Source organism: Nipponia nippon, unplaced genomic scaffold, assembly GCF_047370975.1.
Source record: "Nipponia nippon isolate SJK-2023a ecotype South Korea unplaced genomic scaffold, ASM4737097v1 scaffold_4, whole genome shotgun sequence".
Taxonomy (NCBI): Eukaryota; Metazoa; Chordata; class Aves; order Pelecaniformes; family Threskiornithidae; genus Nipponia; species Nipponia nippon.
This window is the reverse complement of record NW_028262358.1, coordinates 62,525,969-62,547,651: the sequence shown is the minus strand read 5'-3', so window position 1 is coordinate 62,547,651 and position 21,683 is coordinate 62,525,969. Positions and strand designations below refer to the sequence as shown.

Below are 21,683 nucleotides of genomic sequence, written 5' to 3'. Positions count from 1 at the left end.
TTCAAAGTCAGGCTGGATGGGGCTTTGAGCAACATGACCTAGTGACAGATGTCCCTGCCCATGGCAAGGTAGTTGGACTAGGTGATCTTTGAAGGTGCCTTCCCACCCAAACCACTCTGTGTTTCCATGATTCTGTTATAAAGCTGGTGCCTCGTCAGGTGCAGGAGGTGTCTCTGTGCCCATCTGAACACACTGCAGCAGTAGCTGCTCTGCTCCTTCTGAACCCTTCATGAAGCATTCGGTCCCTCTGTGAATGTTTCTCCTATCACCTCTGTGCTGCTCTAGATTTCTTCAGAAAGATCAGCGTGTTGAAACCAACTTTTTTATACCTCCCATGTCATGCAGACTGGATTAACATCAAAGCGTTCATTCATTATTGTAATTGCATGTTTATGCTTGAGCAACTTGTTTAGAGGTAGCTGTGAGAAAGCTCTGAGCTGGAAACCAACCGTGTTTCTTAGACTTTATGAGTTCTTTCTAAAAATTAACAAACTTCGCACCTCTAAGAAACTTGCAAACATTTTTATGTAGGAAGCGTATTTAGGCTGTCTAAATAACAGAATACGTTTGTTGGTACATTTTTGGGTGTTAGGAAGTAGAGCAGTATTTGAAAGTATTCTTGAAATCCAGATTAGATTATCTGTATGATGCACATGTGTGAAATCCTTCACAATCACAATTAAATGGTAAAATGTAATACCCAGTAATGGTCCAAGAAAACATCATGGGGTTTCTGCCCTGCTTAATTTTCTTCTCTTCTTGTTTCTGATTTCAACCAATTAATAACTTTTTTTCACTGAATCTCTACGGTGCTTCTTCCTAGATAAATTTAGGGAGTGCTGACTGGCTAACAGAACTTGCCTCAGTGCACCTTGGACCTTGCTTATGACAATGACTCTTCCCAAACAACCAACTCTGCTCTGGCCATCTTTTCGGATCTGGTCATGTTTTTAGACACAGTTGCTACCCTGAGTTATTACTCTGTTTTTCTTGCATTTAATAACCCTCAATGTGATGTTCTTTTCTTGATCTGAGTGGCAAAGAGAGCTTTTATTTGCAGCTAGCTATGGTTTCCTCCCAGCTGACTCGGAGCCCCAGAAAACGCACAGCTCTGCTGGGAGCACCAAGGCTGGCAGCATCATCCAGCAACAAAGGACACTTACCAGGGTTGTTGGATGTTTCTGTTTGCTGACGTGAATATACCTGTGCACACAATAGCATGTCATTGAAATAAAAAGGACAGCCAGCATGACAGGCAGAACATATCCAAATACGATTGTTATAGTCTCATCTGCTGTTTTATCTGTTAACAAAACAAAAGTTTTCATTGTACTGAGCAACTTTTTAATGTATTCAGATAGCAATGTGCATTCACCACATTGCTTTTTGGATATGGGATACAAATGTTTTAGATAAACAAGGAATTTGCAGGAAATTTTAAAAAATTACATTTGAGCTACAGGACAAATTTTTATTACTATCTAAATTATAAATTAAATTCTAAAAAGAAGTAACAACCCCTCCCTCACGTTCTCCTGTTGCTAACTTCAGACTGACCCAGCTCTGCCACTCCCAAACCTCATTCAAGGAGAAAAAGTATTCTCCATTCACTAAGAGTCAAAGAATGCGGATCCTTTTGTTCAGAGGTACTGTCACACCTTCCAGACAGTAGACCCCAGATATGTTTTGTTAAAGGCAAAGATTTTTTCATCAGTACAAATACACAGAGAGGGGAGAAATAATGCTAGCTTTTCACTCTTGGAATGGATACATAAAAAACTTAAACTCAATCACCATGATTTTTGCTAACTTGCATCTTCTTTTTGTAATTTGCCAGCTTACACATACCTTTCAAAGTAGCAATACAATATTCTTTGGAGAACCCACTGTGCAAAAGTGGTGTGGTGACATGTATCTGTGCGCTGACACAATACGCTGTTCCAGGTTCTAACCAGGGCACAACCAAGGTGTTGTTGCTGACGGAGAAGAACCACTGGAAGACATAAAAAAAGTGGGTTTTTTTCCCTTTTACCTCCTCACTTACAGAAAAGTAAAGATCTTATACACAAAATGTGTCAGAAGCACGCAAATTTTGTGGAAAGAATAATGATACTGCACGAACTGCCAGCTGCATCCTTTTTTCCCCAAATGCAATCAAACCTCAAGTTATTTATTAGGTCACGTCCTCTCTGAATGTTTTATCTTCCATTCAGTCATTCTTCTACCACTACTGAACAATTTCATGCTTTATATGAAGTAGGACTGTGTGCCACCACTAGCCCACATTCTCATGCTCATGTTGCAATAGAGCTAAGCCATCACTCCAGCCCTGTCCTGATGCATAGGCCAATGAAAAGCACATGGTACAGTTCCACAAAATCTTTCAAATTGGGATGTTCTGGTAAAGATAGGAGCCGTGGAATAATGGGTGTTTTGTAGATCTTGGAGTTCAAGGTAAAGTAATTGGTCTATGTCAAGCATCTTTATTAAAAAAACAAATGAAAACCAAAAAAACCCTTTTGTATACCTCTAATTGCTAATCTTGGCATTTTAATATCCCCTTTGACAGAAGGTGATCTTTTTTGGTGTAAAGTTTCTGCCTCTTTTCAGGAAATTCGGAGCTCTGCCAGACAGAGATTGTGCCTGGAGCATGGGAACAGAAGAACGAATGTTTTTGTAACTGATCACTGAACTGATCCTCATCTACTGTGTTTATGCTGGGAACTTGCTAATGAAACATAAATCTGCAGAGACAGATGAATGAAGATGTTCAGATGTGGTGGCAAAGGATGCACTTTGTCACAATGTATCGCGAGTATTCCCAGCAGACTGACTGGCTGGGGAGCAGCTCGAAGAGGACTGGGGACAGGCAGCAAGTTGAATGTGAGCCAGCAATGTGCCCTTGCAGAAAAGGAGGCACACAGCATCCTGGGCTGTCTTAACAGAAGAAGAGGCAGCAGATGGAGAGGAAGGATTATCCCCCTCCACCAGCGCTCATCAGACCACATCTAGAATACTTCGTCCAGTTTTGTTCCCTCCGACACAGAAAAGATGGACAAACTGGAGTGGATTTACTAGAGGATCATCAAGATGGCTGGAGCTGGAGCACTGCCCTGTGAGGAGAGGCTGAGGAACTGGAGCTTCTCCCACCTGGGAGAGAAGAGATGGCTTCAGGGGGACCTAACAGCAGCCCCCAGGATGACCCAGGGAAATCATCAAGAAGATGGAGCCAGGCTCTTCACAGTGCTGAATGGTGGGAGGATGAGAGACAATGGACATAAGTTGAAAAAGGGAGGTTCAGATTGGATATACAGAAACACTTTTTGCCCCGAGAGGACAGTCGAGCAGTGGAACAGGTCTCCGTCCTTGGAAGTTTCCAGGATGCAACTGGACAAACCCTGAGCAACCTGGTCTGAGCTCACAGCCGATCCCCCTTTGAACAGGACTTTGGATTAGAGACCTCCCTTCCAACCTGAATGATCCTACAATTCCTATAAGGCTGTGAATCCCATTTCGATTCTTGCTGTTACAGACCAAGCACATTTCTGGAAGCACAGAGCACAGATTTAACTGGTGCAGTTCTACAGCCTCCCCAAAGCTTACCCGCTTCTTTGTTTTTTTGTTGAGGACAGACACGTTGTATTGCAGGCCAGGATACACTTGAAGCAGAGATACGGATTCTTCCTCAGGACTTCTCTTCCACTTCTCAGGAGCAGTCAGAATGATTAAAATAGATTTCTCAGTAGAAGATACACTTACCATGGGTGGATCAATTTTAGCTGGAAAAATGAACATGTACAAAAAGCAGTCAAATGCAGCAGAGGCACACTGATTTGACCATGCAGTTTCTTTAAATGGATGATATTAAATTTTTGTAATGTTTTGGAGAGTCTAAGTAGGACTCGAGCAATTCATTTATATTGGTAGAAAATTATTTTATCAGATAACTAAGAAGACCTTTACAGTGAGAAGGTGAACACTGACTTGGAATTTTGCCTAGGAATTCCTGTGACTTCACAGGATAAACAACCTTGAAACTCAATTTGCTAAAACAAGCTAAATTACCAGTATGTTCTCAGATTATCTGACACAGATAAGAGATATTGTGCTCTAGAGCATGATTACTGCTTGGTTCAAGACAGCCTTTTCAAAATCAGTGTTCTTTATACTGTGGATGTGCCACAGCTTTTATTTACCTTGAGTAAAGCTTTACCATAGCATAAAAGAGTATTCAGTATATATAAAACCATATATATAACACACATATATCCAAATTCTAGTATGATTATTTCAATTACTTCTGCCAAAAGCATAAATGTGCAACAACTGCAAAAAAACCTAACCTCATGTTAAAATTAAAGTATCATACACTACGAAGGCACATGCAGTCTGAGCACACAGTATTAAACAAGGCCATTGAACATCTGGCTGTGTGATTAGCTTTCCTTACTGTCTGTAAGAGGGTTGAATCGTGTGGTCTCCATCCAGTCAGAGCACATCCCATTTAGGAAGGCTTTAACGCTTGCATAGTATTGTTCTTCGTAGTCAGAGGTCTCACTGGAGAGGTCACACCATGTTCTGTTGATATTCCTGCATTCTGGCTTTCTAATCCATTTGCCAACACCGTATCTATATTGAAAAAGAACAAGAAAGGAGCTGTACAAAACCTATTGCCATGATATCCGTCACCTGATAATACAGCACAGAAACTGATATTACAGCTGATAAAACAATTTGCTTGTTTTGCAGAAATCTGCGATTTCAAGGAATTCCCAACTTCAGCTGAGATAAAACACAAGATTTTCATGAGTTTTTAATGAAAAATAATTCAGAGTAGGCCCTATCCAGAAGAGGCTATATGGAACTAACTGGGATGTTACTGATACCAATCTAAGTCCAGTTTTGCTTACACAGACCAATTATCTCTCAACTTCGGTCTCCACAGCTTTAGTTTAAACTCTAAGCACAGGATAACAGACTCAGGATAACTCTTTATGTAGAGACAAAGCATTCTGTCAGAATGGTCGGTGGCTCATCCTGGTGTATGGAGACAGATGATACTCAGGGTCTCCAAGATTAGTGGACAGGAGACTACTCATTGCTGAATTTTACTTCTTTTTCTTGTTTAAAAGAAAGACTCCACTGGAATATAATGAACTTCAAAACCCTTCTAGTTGAAAGAGGGGCATATACATGCTACCAAGAATGCCTCAGGACTGACCAACTCTTATACACTAGTAGAAGAAATCAAGGTTTCCTTGGAAAATTCCTGCCTGGATTTGCTCAGAAGCTCCTGCTCCTCAAATTCACATTATGCTGAAAAGAATTCCCCTGTGGCTGCTAATTAGTAAGGGCATGCAGCAGCTTCTACATGACTGCAGGACAGTATCATTCACCAGCATTTTCCACCTAGCTCAAGGCCTTGCTCTCCTAAGCAGGTAGAAGCACATATGAATATTTTTGTCTTCAGTGTGAGAGATATCCGTACCTATGACTACAGACTCTTCTGTGGACCAGCTGACCCTGCAGAGTCAGCGTAGCTAGTGCTTGCTGAGCATTTTACGTTCTACACAATTTTCGTTCATTCCCTAACTACTGAGCACTCTCCCCTTTGCTAGGAGGTGGACTATGTCACTCCTCTCTTAGCACAGCGAGCAAGATCTGGGCAAAAGTGGTTGCAGTCTCTGACTGTAGAAGCAACTTCTTGCTTTTTTTAGTAGCCAGTATGAGTTATGAGAAACTTCTGGAGATCTCAATTTGTTTTAGTGTCATGAAAAAATTACTAGACCGAGGGAAGTTTTCATATTGAGGTAAAGATTGGGAGCGTTACATCATCCATGACTACAGTGCTATGCCTATTTATAACCTAAACTTCCAGCACTGTCCTGCAGAATGACCCAGTGTTCTCTCGGTGGGAATAAAGGAAATGGATTCTGATCCTCACTCACATTCCTTGATGTCCTACAAAGGTACAGACCTTGAAAACAGAAGGGCCTGATTCCAATCACGTTACTTGGTTTTCTATAATACTTGGTAACTTCAGTGTATTTTCTCCTAGATTAGAAAGGCTTGTAGGATCAGAAGGAACCTGTGGGAGTTGGGTCTGTTAGAAAAGACCAACAAAACACGGGGTGCTGTTAATATTCTATTAAATACTACATCTCCAGATCTGTTTAAATGTGTACAGAAGGCTAATGTGTACAGATGCCAATCCACAGCACAGTCCTTCTTCGTCCTTCTGTCTCATTTCTCACCCTGAAAGCTTCCATGTTGCATCCTACACTTCTTTAATAGCAAGAAACTCTCCTTGTAAATTTTTTTAACTGGATCTGAAGTAAGCAGTACCAGAAGTAAAAGTTAAAAACCACATTGCTCAAGTCTAACCCACATTTTAGTTCTCCTTTCTTTACTTTTTAGCAGCCCTGTCTTGCATAAAGATTTTTTAAATTATTATTTCAAATGCTAAAATAAAAGTCAGTGGGGGCTAAAATAAACAAGCCAACTTACACTGAATACTTCACCTTGTAGAGTACTCCATCTCCTGTGCCTTCTGGTGCTGACCAGTGAAGGACATTCTTCATGTTTATAGATTCAAAATGGACATTCCTAGGGTTGGGCAAAGAACAATACAACTCTCCTGAGAAAGAAAATAAGAAAGGAACAACATACACTAAGAATCTGGAAATACATATGCTTCCAAGTTAACTAAAAAAGATACTTATTTTTAAGTAAGCCATAAAATCCTACATACTGCCTTTCTTATCATTAAAATCACAAGGTTGTTGGCCATGGAAATTCATTTTTTTCAAAAGTGTCCCTAGCTAGTGCAATCCCAAATTCCATCTGTATGAATGTGTTTTTCTCTAGCAAAAATGGCTTTGCCATTCATGACAGACATTGGCATGGAAATATCCAGGGACTGGAAACTAAAGCTAGAAAACTTCGGCCTAGAAGAGACACGCATTTTTAAAATTGTAAAGGTATTTGAATATCAGAACAACTTAACACTTGAAACTGTACAATTATCCTTGATGCTTCAGTAGAATTCTTATTGTAGCTGAGTGGACTTTTAAAAATCAAACCAGGTATTTTTAAAAAGACACGTGGAATCTACCACAAGCACAGCTTTACAAATAGAAGTATGACTTCACACTGGTTGATCACCATAGCCCCAACATCATTTAATCTACCACATTCATTCTCCAGAAAGTCAAAAGTGAACACCTACTGTTAGGTCACTCATCTAAGTTGCTGTTCACTGCACCAGCTTTGAAATGAATAAGCAAGGAAATCTGGGGCTCTTAAGAACCCAGTTTCATGACTTCCTAATACACACTCCTAATCTAATAAATTTAATGGGAGATGCTCAAACATTGCTACATTGCTTGCAAAACGGAGGCCCGTGGGCCCAGGGGCAGAATCCCAAGCTCCAGGTTGTGACTCAATCCCCAGCACCTCCTGCCATGAGAGCTGTGCCCATGGGAGCAACCCTGAGACCAGCCCTGAAGCTGCAGCTGCTGGGAAGGAGCTTCTCGTTGCGAGTGGCCACGAGAGCATAATGGGGAAGAGAAAAAATGAACCTGTGGTTCTTCAGGACTTTTCAAAACTCTTTAAGCTCTTCCTCCAGGGATGCAATTCTAGTTCTTAAGATAAGAAAGAGACAAAGAAAGGGGGAAACAAAGCATATTAACACAAACAGTGAGAACCTGTCTGAATTAACAGTCCTTGACCTTTGTTACTTCCTTAAGCAGACCTTAAGGGGTTTTTGTAGTATATTTCACTATTACTAGAGTAATAGTGTTCATCCTCCTGTGTACGTAACATGTAGTTGCTTTTGTAAGTAAAAGTCACCACCATTTTCCTGATTAACTTGCTGACTTCTAGCTGTCTTTGAACCAAATAGTAAAAGCTTTTCTCTTCAATACATTTATTAAGACAATCTCCTTGCAATTCTGTAAAGACCAATTACTTTAAACTGTCTCAGTGGAAACTCCGGGTTTTCCAAGCCTCTAGCTGTACGTTAAGGTTCAAAACAAACTATGGTATATGCCTGCATCTGTATCTTCAGATCATAAAGCTGTTTATGGAGGGTATTTCTAATGTTGCTTTCTTTTATCTCTAGCAGTTAGCTAGTGTTCAGTGACTTTCAAATTTTTTCTAGTTGGAGAACAAGTTTCGTCAGGTATAGTCCTCAGGGCAAGCTTATTTATTTACAAAAAGTATGTGGAAAGTCCCATTTCTTTGAACACTTGGACACAGAAGTGCCCAGTGACAGTCATCTTGCAAGAGCTCAAACTACAGACTCAGTTATAATGAGATAAAGAAAGATTCAGGATGCCGGGGAACGTGAAAGCAGCAGAAAAAGACCTCCAGGAATCTGCCTTACTCTAACATTTGCTTCCAAGTGGGAGATACAGAACCTAGAAAATAAAAGGTTTTGATTTCCCCCAAAATAAATGTCCTCTGCAACTGCTTTAGGTGAAACTAATCCAAATGTAAAGATGAAGGTGCCCAAGAGAGTGAAGAAAACCACCTAAAATTTGCAACACCTGCTCAGTAAAATAGAGAAGCTCCTAAATCATTAATGTGCGTGCTACTAAGCTACTAGCAAACCAAAACCAGCATTACATAGACTATGAGAAATCATCCATGCATCAAGTTTCATTCATTGTACCACATCCCAACATTAAAGTGTAGGAGACTTTGGGAAACCCATCAACTGCATAATCAACAACTGGGAATAAAAGATTAAAAAAAAAAAAAGAAACAAAACCGAAACAAAACCAATCACAAGCCACGCAATCCTGCCTAAGCCCTGAAAAAGGCAACCAGGCAATCCATGTAGAAAGGGAGGGAGGGACTGAGGCACAAACAAACTTTCTGCTGCAATTCCCAAGTAGGAGGAAATACAACGTAGGTATTTTCCAGATTGCTGGGAATCAAAGATGTAAAAGGCTTCTCATTAAAAAACAATGAGGAAAAACTAAAAAGCCCAGCAAGGAGAGATTTAAGAATAAAACAGAGTCTGGAAGAGAATACAGTATATACTGCACAGTCCAAAAACCTCCAGAGGAAAGATTAAAAAAATTCTAGCCCTTAAACAGCAGCAGATGAGAAGAAGATTTGTCTCTGCTAACTTGGGCTCTGAGTGAGGCATGTACTTTGCAGTGGTCACAAAGAGCAGAAGAAGATAAACTCTTCCATAGGTTGGTTCATCTCCCTAGCAAGGATGGACCAGACTGGGTGCATCTCTCTCCCTCCAGTGGAGATGGCGGTCAAGCCCATCAGCCTTGATCTCTGCTTCTTCAGAAGTTAACAGAGATGCACCTTGTCCAGTGAGGAGTGGCGGGGAACACTGTAAGTCTTTACATGAGAAGGATAATCTATGCTCCACGTCCACCACGAACACGGAAGAGAAGGAACGGAGTTCAGTTTCAACAGGAAAGGAGGCACTGGGAGTAACCCCTTGTGGGAAGAGGAGCAACATGTGAGGATGGGTCACCTGGGAGGGCTGCTGGATTCTTCAAAGGGCAGATTAAAGAAACACCTGCCAGAAATTAAACTAATTTAGCTGATTCTGGCTAGGGGTAGTGGGAAGGACTGGGCGATCTCTTAAGGTCACTGCTGGCTCCATTTTGATAGGCCTTCTTATACTATGTGATAAGTCTGGCTTCGCACTGTGTAGTAATAAATTTGGTAGGGGTACTGCTGAATCAGGTACAGGACAGCCAACAGCATCCCTAACAGCTCACTTTTCACACCTTTTTTTCCTTTAAAAGTTTTTAAAATGTGTACTGATTATCAGGCTGATCCATAGTCACCAAATTGAACTGGCCAGAGGCAGCCAGCTCATCACAGACAAGGGAAATTACTTCAATTGGTTTTCTGAAGTTTTTGTTTGCCTGTACCTTTTGACATTTGTCCTTCCTTGCATAAAAACATTTATATTCCTCGAGCATATTTTAAAGTAGCGAGAGTCATGCATTTGTCTGTTACATTAAAATACTTTTAAACTAGTAACATGTGAAGGTGTTTTTTTGTCGATTTTTTTTTTTTAAATTTCCCTCCTCCCAGTGTGGTTTCTGCTGTGGTAAATGAAGTTTCAAAACAGAAACACTGACTGCAGCAGATGAGCCAATCTCAGCATGCAGAAGCCACAGACACTATCTTTACAAGATCTAAAGCATTACAACACTGCCGGCGTGCTCCCACCTGCCCCCGGCTCAGTGCGATTTGGAAGGCAGAGGGACCAAGACCGTTAACTTTTCATTTGCTGTGAAAGCAGAGATTTGGTTTCTATTTTTGGTCTTGGCCCTTTAATAAAGGCTTCTGTTTGCCCTTACAACAAATCGTGCAAGTTTTTTTTATTCCTCAATTCTGCATCTGTAAAACAAGAATAAAACTACCATACTCTCCTATTTCTCCAGGAAGAGTTAAGAATAAACACCTTCATGTCTATTCGACGCTCAATACTATCAGGAGGCATGCGTAGAAAACAGATCATACATAGACCTTGTATGTTCCATGGTTATCAGTCAGGAAAGGACTCAAGTATGTCCATCAGCTGCTTATTTCAGTATCTTGTCTTTAAACACAATATATCCAGTTATATTCTGATTTTATTTCCATTAACTGGGATTAATGGCATGGGTGTCACATGGAGTATTTTCAGTTTGTACTGGCCTACATGACAGCAGAAATCAACCATACACGTTGCTTTGCTAGGTTTAGTCTGTCTCATTGATATTCTGCAATGGCTGTCATTACTTCCCAGTATAACTAAGTCGCTTTATTTATTTCTTGCATGGAAAAACCTGAAGCCCTTCTTACTGTCTTTGGAAACGCTGTAAATCAAACCTTGAGTAATATCATTCTTTATGTCTTCATGACTCTGCACACCTGGACTGGAAAGAAAGTAATAATATAGGCTTGCAAACTTCACCACCACCACAGAGAGCCAAGTCCTGATCTTACAATAGGCTATTGCAAGACTCTCCGGAACAGAATCATAGAATCGTTTAGGTTGGAAAGCATGTTTAAGATCATCCAGTCCAACCGTTAAATAGGCATGACTTAGCCTGAAAACACCTTCACATGTGAGCGAAAAAACCCACTGACGTCAGTGAGCTTATTCACATGAGTAAAAGACTGCATGGCAGGTGCCTCATCTCCTCTTGTGAAAGTGTCTGCTGGGTTGAAAAACGTGGTCAGTTTTAATTGCGTAGAGTTCCCTGCCAGGTACGTGCCTTGCGCAAGTCAGTGCTATTCAAAACTCAGTTGTCTGTATCTATCTATCTACCCACACATGCATATACACACATATATACAAATACAAACACACATAATTTCCGCGTTACAACTATTGTTCGTTCAGCGTACCTGCTTTTTATCTGCTAGGAGGCACCACTGCCTAACTCAGTGACAAACAGCTGTGTTTAATCTCAATGCTACAGAAGAAATACAGCTGCAACTACCTGTGCCCTCTCACTATGAAGAGATTTGTTAACTTTGCACTTGAGTTACGTACCCTAGCACCTGCAAAGTGTAAAAATACACAAATACATAAAAATATAATTTTTTTTTCCCTGTACACTGGCTAGAGCTCTGGGGTGGGGAGAAGGTGGAGGACCCACTGAAAACGGACCTGTTGGCTCAGAAATGCCTACTGGATAAGTACTGTTTTTGACTGCACCGCTCTCAAGCAGAGCAATCATCTGCTGTATTTTACTGTGGCACGTCTACAAGGGTGCAAACACCCAATTATCCAATAAAATAAAACAACAAAGAAGGTCACAGGGCTTCTCTAGACAACTGTAAGATATAATTTAAGACCGTGAGTGATGTAGAAAGCATTAAGACAGAAAGGTGAGCCTTGCTGCCACACAGCTTTTCCAAATAGTCACAGCAGTAAACCCCAGGGACTCCTCCCCTCTGATCGTCTCAGAATATAAATGAGGAACTCCTTTTCTGACAACAACAGAGACTTTGGCTTCAATTACTGTTGTATTTTCTTATATGAAAGAGGCCCTTGGGAGCACCTCTGATGGAAGCGGCTCCTTTGTGCTGGGCGCCGAATTTACGGGCACTGCTGCAGGCAATCCCTGTGCCTCACCATTTGCAGGTGCCATTTCAAGGCCACAGATGTAATCCATGCTCGCACACCTTGGTGAGAGGGCAGCCTTTCAAACAGGCCGAGTCCCTGATTCACCTTTCCCCACTGGGAGTTTAGACCCACCAGTGAAGCATCAAGCAATTTAGGAGCAATCTAGGACACCAAACATTCGCTTCTGGCGATGCTGTAAGCCACTGTCCTTTCATAAGTCTTTCTGTTCAGCTTTGGGTGACTTCCACCAAACTCCTGTGAAATCTTACTTGCTCCTTCTATGTTGCTGCTGCTCTTCATTTTTTAAGGAATTTTTGCTCTCTTTTCTTCCTCCAGCTTATCTGTTTCAACGGTTATCTTGCTCTCAGTGAAAAGTATTCCCTTAAACACATACCTAAGCATAACATAAAAATAGTCATACTCAGTCAGAACAAGTGTCCATTCAGCATCATGTTTAGTGGCACTCACTAGCAAAGGGTTGGGGCTGTCTTTTGTGGCACATCTGCAGCCTCAAGCGAGATGGCACTGGCCATGCAGGAATGCGAGGGAGTACACCAAGGGGAACAGGTTCCCACAGGGGAACGGAGCCAAAATTAGAGATCAGAACTTACAGAGAGGAAGGGAAACCCAGCAAAGCCAGGAATACACGTTAGCAAATGTCATTACCTACTATTAGTCATCTTAGCAACAATTTAAACAAATGAGTTAACTTTTTTATAATTAAGTGGGCTTGAAAGTTTTTCTCTGTGCTGATTCTTTTAGACTCAAACTCAACAGGCTGGATAACGAGGAGAAGGAGGAGTCGTCGTCGTCGTCATTGTCATTACAGCTTAGCTGCCTTACTCATGGTGGGTTGCTGGAGCTCTGGGACCGCTGGGTACGAAGCCGAGCTAGCGAAACCCTTTGACTTGAGCAGCGCTGGTGGGAATGCGGGGAGGAGCACGGAGGTGATTTCCTGTTCGAGTCATAACAGCGCGCGAGAACTAACCACAAAGCACCCTCTTGCCCTCCCAGCACAGGAGCCCGTCACTCCCTGTTCAGAAGGGGCACAGGGGAAAGAAAGATGGGGACAGAAATGGAGTCGTGTGACCAAATGTAAACCAGGTGGTGGAGCAGACAGAAAAGCATGAGAGAAGAGGTGGGGAAACGTGAGAGAAGGACGAGACTGGGGCACGTGGGGGTTGTTTTTGAAGAAACAGGCAAGCTGCCATTGGAAACAGGTGAACGCCTGGAGGTCATGTGGGGAAAGAGTGTGAGTGGAAATACAGCCCAAAGAATGGGAGAGATGCAGAAGGGGGACTGAAGCTGTGGCTTGCCCTGACATGCCCTCCTCCTCCATGTGAAGCCTTGCATTTATTTATCCAAACCACGTCCTAACTTATAAAAACACCTATACAGAGAATATTGGTCAAAGAACATTTCAGGCTCAGTCCAGAAAGATCCAGCTTCAGAAAGGAGGAGAAACTCTTCCCAGTCCATTGAAGGCTTGCTAGGAGACAGCTGGAGAGAGCTGTGGCAGCTGACATCCATTCCTTTTTGCTAACTTGTATGACACAAATGAAATAAAGTGAATTTTCTTTCCACTGTGTTGAAGGTTTGCAAGTGCAAGAGCAGAGCTTGTACTACCTAACCACGCCCTGCTGCAAAAACCTTTCCTTCATGCACTCCAACAGGAGAAAGTTATGGTAGGTATGTTTTCTATTAATTCTGAGTGATCAATACTGGCCTGAAACAAGGTGAGTGAAATTCAAGGTGTGCTTGTCTAAAATTACTTACAAGCCCTTCGAGGCTTTCAGACTCATAATCCATCAGAGGTGCTTTGTGTTTGGGGGTTTTTTTAATTATCAAATTGAATGAGTTTTTGTTAAGTTTGGAATGCAAAAACATTTTTTGTCAAAAAGCACAAAGTTAAGTTTAAAAGCCCACTGTTGACACAATTTCATGACACAATAGCTGCTTTTTAAAACAGATGCTTTGAAGTTATATAAAATACTAAAATAGCCCAACTCTCCAGCATTTAATTTTGAGGATTTTCTTTTCTCCCTAGAACATGTTTAGTATTACCAATTTATTACTACTTAGAACAACCACAACCCAACAGCCAAGAAAATTAAAGCTTAATTAGAATGCCTCTGACATCTTATATTTGTTTTTTCGAAATACACAAGGGTTAAGTAAGCTTTCTGCTTGAAATAGTGTAAAAATTATGCTGTGTGACAGTTATCGGCCAAAGCCTGATACACCACATTTTGGAACACTCCTAATCCATCCTTACATAAAATATCTAATTTTTACACCTAAACTGAGCAAAAATGAGTTTTGGCTTTCATCATTTAGCGCTGGCTAATATCTATTAGGCAATAGCAGTCCAGTTAGAACTAACAGCATTATATTTATTGCCTAACAGGTGTTGATTCTTGCTCTCTGATCTGCTGATGGCTTGTCTAGAGAAGGGATTTTGCTTTTCTTGCAGTCCAAATTAATTTAATTAGTGAAATCCTCTCTTCTGAATCCACATTTTCCCTTGGGCAGGAGATCAAGCATGGTGTCAACGGAGGATGAGGGAAAGGCAATTCTCAAAAGATGCAAGTCAAACACCACCTTCTGCATCCGAGATCTGAGAGGAAGGACCAACACTCATAGCAAGCTTGCAATGCCTCATCTCTTGCAGGCCATCGGGCTGATGGGGTCACACAGCCACCCCTGTCCGAATGACCATAAACAGCCTATTTCCAGTCCCCAGCCAGTGCTTGCAAACAGCAAGAGGCAATTTCAAGTTCACCCTGTGGAACAGCCAGCATAGATCTATCTTTGATCTCTTGCACGGTGCTGGAGAACAGCTGGCGATGCCCCAGCAGACATGAGGTGGCCTGCTGAGCACCTCTGCTACTCAAAGCACTCACAGAATTATTCTTCCCTCTTGTGCCCAACATTTACGCTTCTCCCCACAGACGATCAAGGACATAAGTGCCTTTGTGAAGCAACTGCCTGTAAAGAACTCACACGAAATGAAGGTTTCCCAGGCTACCCACCCATTTCTGTTGGTCTCCTGTCAGGTGCGGGCTGGTGTGTTTTGAGGCACTGTATGACTGTTCAGAGTGTCCCACAGTAATTTCAGATGTGAACAAGTCAGTATCTAATTATAGGTATAGTAGTATTTTTACTATCTTTCCTGTACTCAACATTTTTTGTTAAAACCACCAGTCATGATTTTTAGACTCATTTACCTGCCTGCAGACTTAAAGTCATTTTGCTGTACAGAGGAAGTTATTCAGCATAATCACCTACGCCTTTTAGACGGAAGTTATGAAAGACTGCCTCAGAAATGGCGTTAAAGGTGGTAACGTGCACAGCTGGATCCAAGGGACAGTGCGGCGTCGCTGACGTTCAAGGGAACAGCCAACGCACTTTGATGAGCTCAGGAGGAGCCTGACCATCGCCTGGGCTGAGAGAGAGGCTAGCTCTCAGTCATGTTTGAGCTACTGCAAGTTGGTTTAGACTCAGAGAGCTGAACAAGTGTACTTCTGTGTCTGTCTGCTACCTTCTTACAGTGGGGAAAAGTCCTGTCAGCAACTACATGTGCCTCAGTTAGTTTTCAGTGCTTCTGAGCCACATCCTGTACTTTACGATTTTGACTGCAGTACCCCCTAAGAGCAGGATATTGATGTACTTTCAGAAAAGACAAGGAAAGCCAAGAGAAGTGAAGTCTTGTGCAAAGCAGACACAATAATAAATACCAGCTCAACTGCTCCCTCCAGCCTTTAAGAAACCAGTAGGAAATAAATTAACTCCTTTCATCTAAGAGCTGTAATACCCACTCCTGTGGGTTTTTATGCAAGGAGCGTGATGAAGCTCAAAGGCATAAATCTTGGTAACAGCGTGCAAGATCCTTGCACTTCCTGAAGCAACAGACATCTTCTCTTACTTCTCTTTGGACACATTCCTGTTCCCATCACTGAAATGGGAGCGGAAAATGGAAGGCTGAAAAATAGCTAAGCTATCAGGTGAAATTTAACTCAAGGTGCTGGAGTATAAAGAAGGGAAGAAGGAACTACAGTCTTCCTCCTGCCCCTTCATTGACCTTAAAATACTCTTGCAGTAGCCAGGCAGACAGGAAAAGTCATCTTTTTTCCATGAGAAAGAGGTACAGTTTATCTAATCTCTTCATATGTAAACTATCCTACACCTCCAGTCCTACAACTTGTTTCCATTTCTTTCTGATTTATCTAGTTTTACTGTACTTTTTTCAACATAGGATGAGCAGTGGATAAAAACCTGCAAGTTACTGGTACACCAAGTATAAAGCACAAACAGATCTGTACATCTTTTATACACAGCTCTCTAACAAAACCTCATTTCTGTCTAGAGATGGGCCTGGCTTCCAGAATTCAGGCTCTTACAGAGCTAAACTTCTTAAAATATGGGAGCTCTTGTTTGGCTCATTTTCTCTCTCTTAGCTATTAATCCTGTAGTTCTAGATAATCAACACCACTTCTCGGAGAGAAATCAATCAGCAGAAATCAATCTGTACAAGCCACAACTATAAAAACAAACATAAACTGGAACTACACACGCACAAATGACTTGAGTAATCCTAACCACTTGTTTCTCTTGGAATTAAGACTATAGAGGCCACTAGAGAACAACAGCCGCGGAAGGCTAAGGTTATCACAGCTAGAATGGTGAACCTGAATGTTCGCATGGGGAACCGCAATGCACATCTAAATTTTGGACTTTAATCACAAATCCCAACGGCATTCCAAGTTTCTCTATAGGATGAACTACCCCCTTTAACCATTCCCATTCCTAATTAACAGGCAATAAGAATTTGTCAAGTTGTGGAAATCATAAGCAAAGCCAACCAGCAGGGCACAGATCACAGCATTGCCTGAAACAGCCTGGCGTGAGATTAGAAGTTGGAGATGAGAATATAAGGATAAACCTTTCAACTACAGGAACATGACGCTCCTTCTTCATATACTGTAGTTCTCCTTATGCCAATATCCATTTTTATTTCTTACCATGTTACATTTATTCTTCTCTCCTTCACACTGGCAGAGAGACAGGAAATACCACATAAAAACACAAGCTCAGCCCTGCCATATAGTTCCACTCTTATTACTGAAGGTTAATACCCTCTCCAGTAAACACACAGATTATCACCATCACAAATGCAGTTCAATCCTGCTGAGTACGTAGACATACACTAGGTAATACAAAATACTACACGCACAAAATTGTCAAGTTTTCTGAGGGTTCAAAAATCATAATATTTTACAACATCTTTCCCCACTGCTTTTCTCATCTCTACTGTTGCCTGAACATATTTTTTCTTCTTTGAATCATTTAGCTAATCAAAGAAGGCAATTTTCTGTGAGTTCTTACTGCGTTTGGGTGATGCACAGCCATCACTCCAAGTGTAATCTATAAACTTCCCAGGACATACACATCACAGAGTATATTCACAGGGCGATTAGCCTATTTATTATGGGCACACTGCATGCCTTATACATGAAATAAGCTGAAGTTTCAGTACGCTATTTAATGCTTTAGCCAATACTTACTGGCTGTGTCAACGCAACAGAGTAGCCTCTTCTCAGATCCAAAATGTACCTTATATCACCTTGTGTCAATACCTAAACACCTCAGCACTGTTCAACTTGGAGCCAAGCATTTCACTTCTGTCCTTCACAAATTATGACTGGTGCTCAGAGACGTTGTATTCATGCAGGAATAGAAGTGGTCGTTCAAGCTTTGTTTCTATCAGCGTAAGCTGAGCAAGTCGCTTCTGCTGTCCCAGTCTTTGGGGGGAGTGAATTGCAAACCACAGTCTCTCCCCTCCTCTCGAATCCAGGAGCAGCATCCACACAGGGACTTTAAGTTTTTAAAGCACTGCGTGTACGCTGACATCAGGAAACCTTCTCAAGGATTCACTGTGGGTACGCGAGAAGTAAAGGATGTGCATTATTAGCACTGGAATGCTGCCTGCCTTCTGGATGGTTTTAACATGACAAAGTATGTCTGGGCATCAGTGTGGTCCCTGAAATCCAGCTCAATGGCGTAACTTCAAAGCCCATACCGTGACCCCTTTTATCCTTTTACTCTGTATTTCCCAGAACAACATCTTGATCAAAAGGGATGGTTCGTACATTTCAGCGCTCTAGTCACTGTGAAAGAAAACATACCGAAATTTGCTTAAAGGAAGCCTCAAGCTGCTTCTCAAAATGTAGGTCTATTTATTAGTAAAAATACGATAAAGTGGAAGATGAAAGACAAGTAAATTAAATCAGGTGCGTCAATGCAGACCAAGCAACTTATGTAACTATTAGAAAATATCAAAAGGGGGAAAGCTTTCAAGGTCTCATCATAAGAAACGTAGTTGATACAGCCACATACCAGCGCCAGTGGGATCTAAGGCTATGTCTACGTTAGTGAGTAATGAGACCCAATATGAGCAGGTTTGTTACGTGAAAATGTTGGTATTGAGAAAATCTTGTCTACGCTATATACGTTTCAGTTTTTTTCTTTTTAACATTGGACTAGCTCTCCTTGCATTAGCTATGCTGATGGAGCACATCTTCCAGGGCAGCCTCATCCAGAAGAAATCCAATTCCAAGACTGCGTCACAATACCAACAAAAGCACAGTAAGCGCGCTAATTGAGAGATTGGCTTCAAAAATCACATGCCTCACCTGAACAAAAATAGTAAGCATGCCTTAAATATCTCAAAAAGCTTCTATTTTTGCAGTACAACATTCGGGCTCATTTCCCTTTCCTCAGAATAAGTATATATTGTATTATCTGTTGCATTCTTTTTTTCTGTATAGATCTACAAGACAGAGGCTGAACTCTATGGGCTAGAAATTTAAAGGTTTCTCTAATTTCAGAATAATGAGGTTAGGGAAATCTCCATCAGGAGTATGGGGAAGGATTTAGGATGGAGCTTGGTAAATTAATAGATTGAGATTCTACTACTTCCAAAATTCAGGATGTTCCTTGCTGAAACACCAATTTACAAAAATCCCACTGGAGTGCAGTGGCAAATCAAATTTTTGTCCTGTGCAAAACGGGGTAAAGCCTGTAAGAATAAAATTGTACCCACTGGCACACCAGAGCGAAGACGAAAGGTGTTTTGCAAAGGTCAAACTATGTTAGTATTTAAATGCTGCTGCCAGAGAGTTCAGAAAGGAACTCAACAAGAGAACCCAAAAGGACGGGCACAGCACGGAGCCCGTAAGATGCAAGAGCTCGAGTCTGTGAAGTCCTGCTGTAAAACCGCTTTCCATGGCACTTGGGCTCCTGTACAGCCTGTTCCTATTCCAGCACCAGATCAAGCCCTCAGGACAACTGCAGTATTTTCAGGACTGCATCTGCTTGCAGCTGGCAACCCAGGCTGCTTCTGTTGGAAGAAAGTAGCCAAAAGAGACTCCTCTACCTATCGCTTCACTTTGGAGAAAGAGCAGGAGCACTGCTATGACAGTTCTGCACCTCATACAATTTTTTCCATTATTAGCAAAATACTGATAGGCTGAATTAAAACAACTTTTACTGAAAAGGTGAAAAAGGGAAGCTCGAAGCCTTTACTGAAAGGCACGGCTCTCCCTTCCGTGCTGGTATTGCTGTCAACAAAAACCTGAAATTAGGTCCAGCTAAAACCTCAGGAATGTGCAAACAGATTCCCTTCTCCCTTGAACAACCATTAGACAAAACCACCGTAACTCCCTTGACATTCTTCTAAACCTTCTTTGGAAGCCAAACCAGTATTAATCAAATTTTAAGTTTTTTTTTTTTTAAAGGGCAACTGAATGCCAGTTATACAGATTTTTCAGAACACCTGCACTGATGATCAGTGGACTTAAATCAGATGAAAACGACGTGGTCAGTTACCTAAAAAGAAACTGGCATTGGGACCTCTGAAAGCCACGCAAAATCACTGACGCGTAATGGACTAGTTTGTCAAAAGAGTTAACTGAGACACAGTACTTAGTGCTACGCAAGAGCATTCAGGGTATGAAGAACAGTCCTTCCTACCATCCAGCTCTCACAGGATCCGGAATTTTTGCTGTGGATTTAAATGGGAGCAGACTCTGTCCTTATGTATTTTGTTTCAGAGGTGATATTTGCGGCAGAGAACAAGAGCACGAAGACAGAGTAGGTTTCTCAGAAGATCTGATATAAAAAAAGAAATCGTGTGTGATGCTTTTAACAGCAGCAGGGGACCCACCACGCACACACATCCAACAGCTACGGTTTACAAGCTCATTCCAGCTTGGCAACACCACTGCTCGTGCCCTAGACCGTCTGCTATCCGAGCTGCTCCCACAGCCCGCTGCCGCCTTTTCTGCTCCGTCTCCTTGTGCGTGGCTGTCACCGGAGGAGTGCTCTGGTCTACAGGTGGGAGAAGGGAATGGGAGCCACTCAGGACACTGCCACACGAGCTGAATCTCTCTGCCAAAAACCCACCCTGCCTTGTGTTTTAACCTGTCTCTTGACCGCTCAGGTAGGACTCCTGGGTCTGGCGACTGTCAAGCACAAAGGAAGATATAAACACTGAAGATATTCGGGGGATTACCCCGATGCATATAACAAGGCCCATCTCAAGAGCACGAACGTGAATTAACGTACAGCTTGTAAAACCTAATTCCAGCGTAACTATGGAGAAAAGGAAAAGCCAAGGCAACATTACAGAAATATCCAGTCCTCTTCCAGTGAGGTACTGGAGGCCAGAAACACGAACATGAAATAAAGGCACTGCTGCCTAACACGAACGAAACACAGCGCCCCAGCCCTGGCCCTGCCCCGACCGGCGGCAGCAGAAGCTGTGGGGCCAGGGCTGCGGCGCTGTCCGACTCCCGGGCCGCCTGCGCGGGCTCCGGCCGGCCGCGGGCTGGGGGAGCACGGCCGGACGGGACGGGACGGGACGGGACGGGACGGGACGGGGCAGGACGGGACGGATCGGCACGATGACCCCGCGGGGCCGGGCCAGCTCTGCCTGCCGGCGTGCCAGGATAACCGAGCGCGATTTCCCCGGGGACCCGCGGCGCGGAGAGCCCGGTTCCCACCCCCGGCTTGGGGAAGGCTGCGCATCCCCCGCGGGGGCCGGGGCCGGGCAGAGCCGCCACCTACCTGTATGGGCGGCGGGGGGCGGCGGCAGGAGCAGCGGCAGCACCAGCAGCCAGGCCGGCCCCCGCCACGGCTGGCCGGCGCCCATGGGGGCTCACATCTCCCGGGACGGGACGGGACGGGACGGCCCGACTCCCCGGCGCCGCTGCCGCCGCCGCGCAGGTGGAAGGAGGCGGCGGGCGGGGCGCGCCGGGAGGGGAGGAGGAGCCGGAGCCGCAGCCGGAGCCGGAGCCGGGCGGGCAGCGCTGCGCTGTGCGGGGGCCGAGGGGCTCCCGCGGGGGCCCGTGGAGGCAGGCGGGGGGCTGCGTGGTGTTGTTATACCCCTTTTTTTGCAGAGGGAGCTGAAGGCCAGCATCTTTGGGTGTGCAGATGTCCGATTTTTCCCATTGCTTTGCATTAAATAGCACGTTTGAACAGGGGAAGAGGTTATGGAGTCTCCATCCTTGGAGATATTCAG

At 43.0% G+C, this 21,683-nt stretch overlaps 1 protein-coding gene across 12 annotated transcripts in view; it reads right to left on the bottom strand.

Annotated features, from left to right (window-relative positions):
* IL20RA (interleukin 20 receptor subunit alpha) overlaps nucleotides 1–21,683 on the bottom strand; it is a 50,346-nt gene that overhangs the window by 6,183 nt on the left and 22,480 nt on the right. Inside the window, exons 1-6 of one of the 12 annotated variants that reach the window (XM_087775283.1) lie at nucleotides 21,230–21,378; nucleotides 6,508–6,634; nucleotides 4,451–4,629; nucleotides 3,604–3,779; nucleotides 1,849–1,993; nucleotides 1,164–1,303 (exon numbers count right to left, since the gene is read on the bottom strand). In XM_087775283.1, the coding sequence (XP_087631409.1) occupies nucleotides 1,164–1,303; nucleotides 1,849–1,993; nucleotides 3,604–3,779; nucleotides 4,451–4,629; nucleotides 6,508–6,634; nucleotides 21,230–21,314 (852 nt within the window). In that variant the 5' untranslated portion in view covers nucleotides 21,315–21,378. Of the gene's footprint in view, nucleotides 1–1,163; nucleotides 1,304–1,848; nucleotides 1,994–3,603; nucleotides 3,780–4,450; nucleotides 4,630–5,977; nucleotides 6,056–6,507; nucleotides 6,638–21,229; nucleotides 21,379–21,683 lie in introns of those variants that run through there. The other 11 variants (XM_087775282.1, XM_087775289.1, XM_087775292.1 and 8 more) reach the window with 11 other exon arrangements.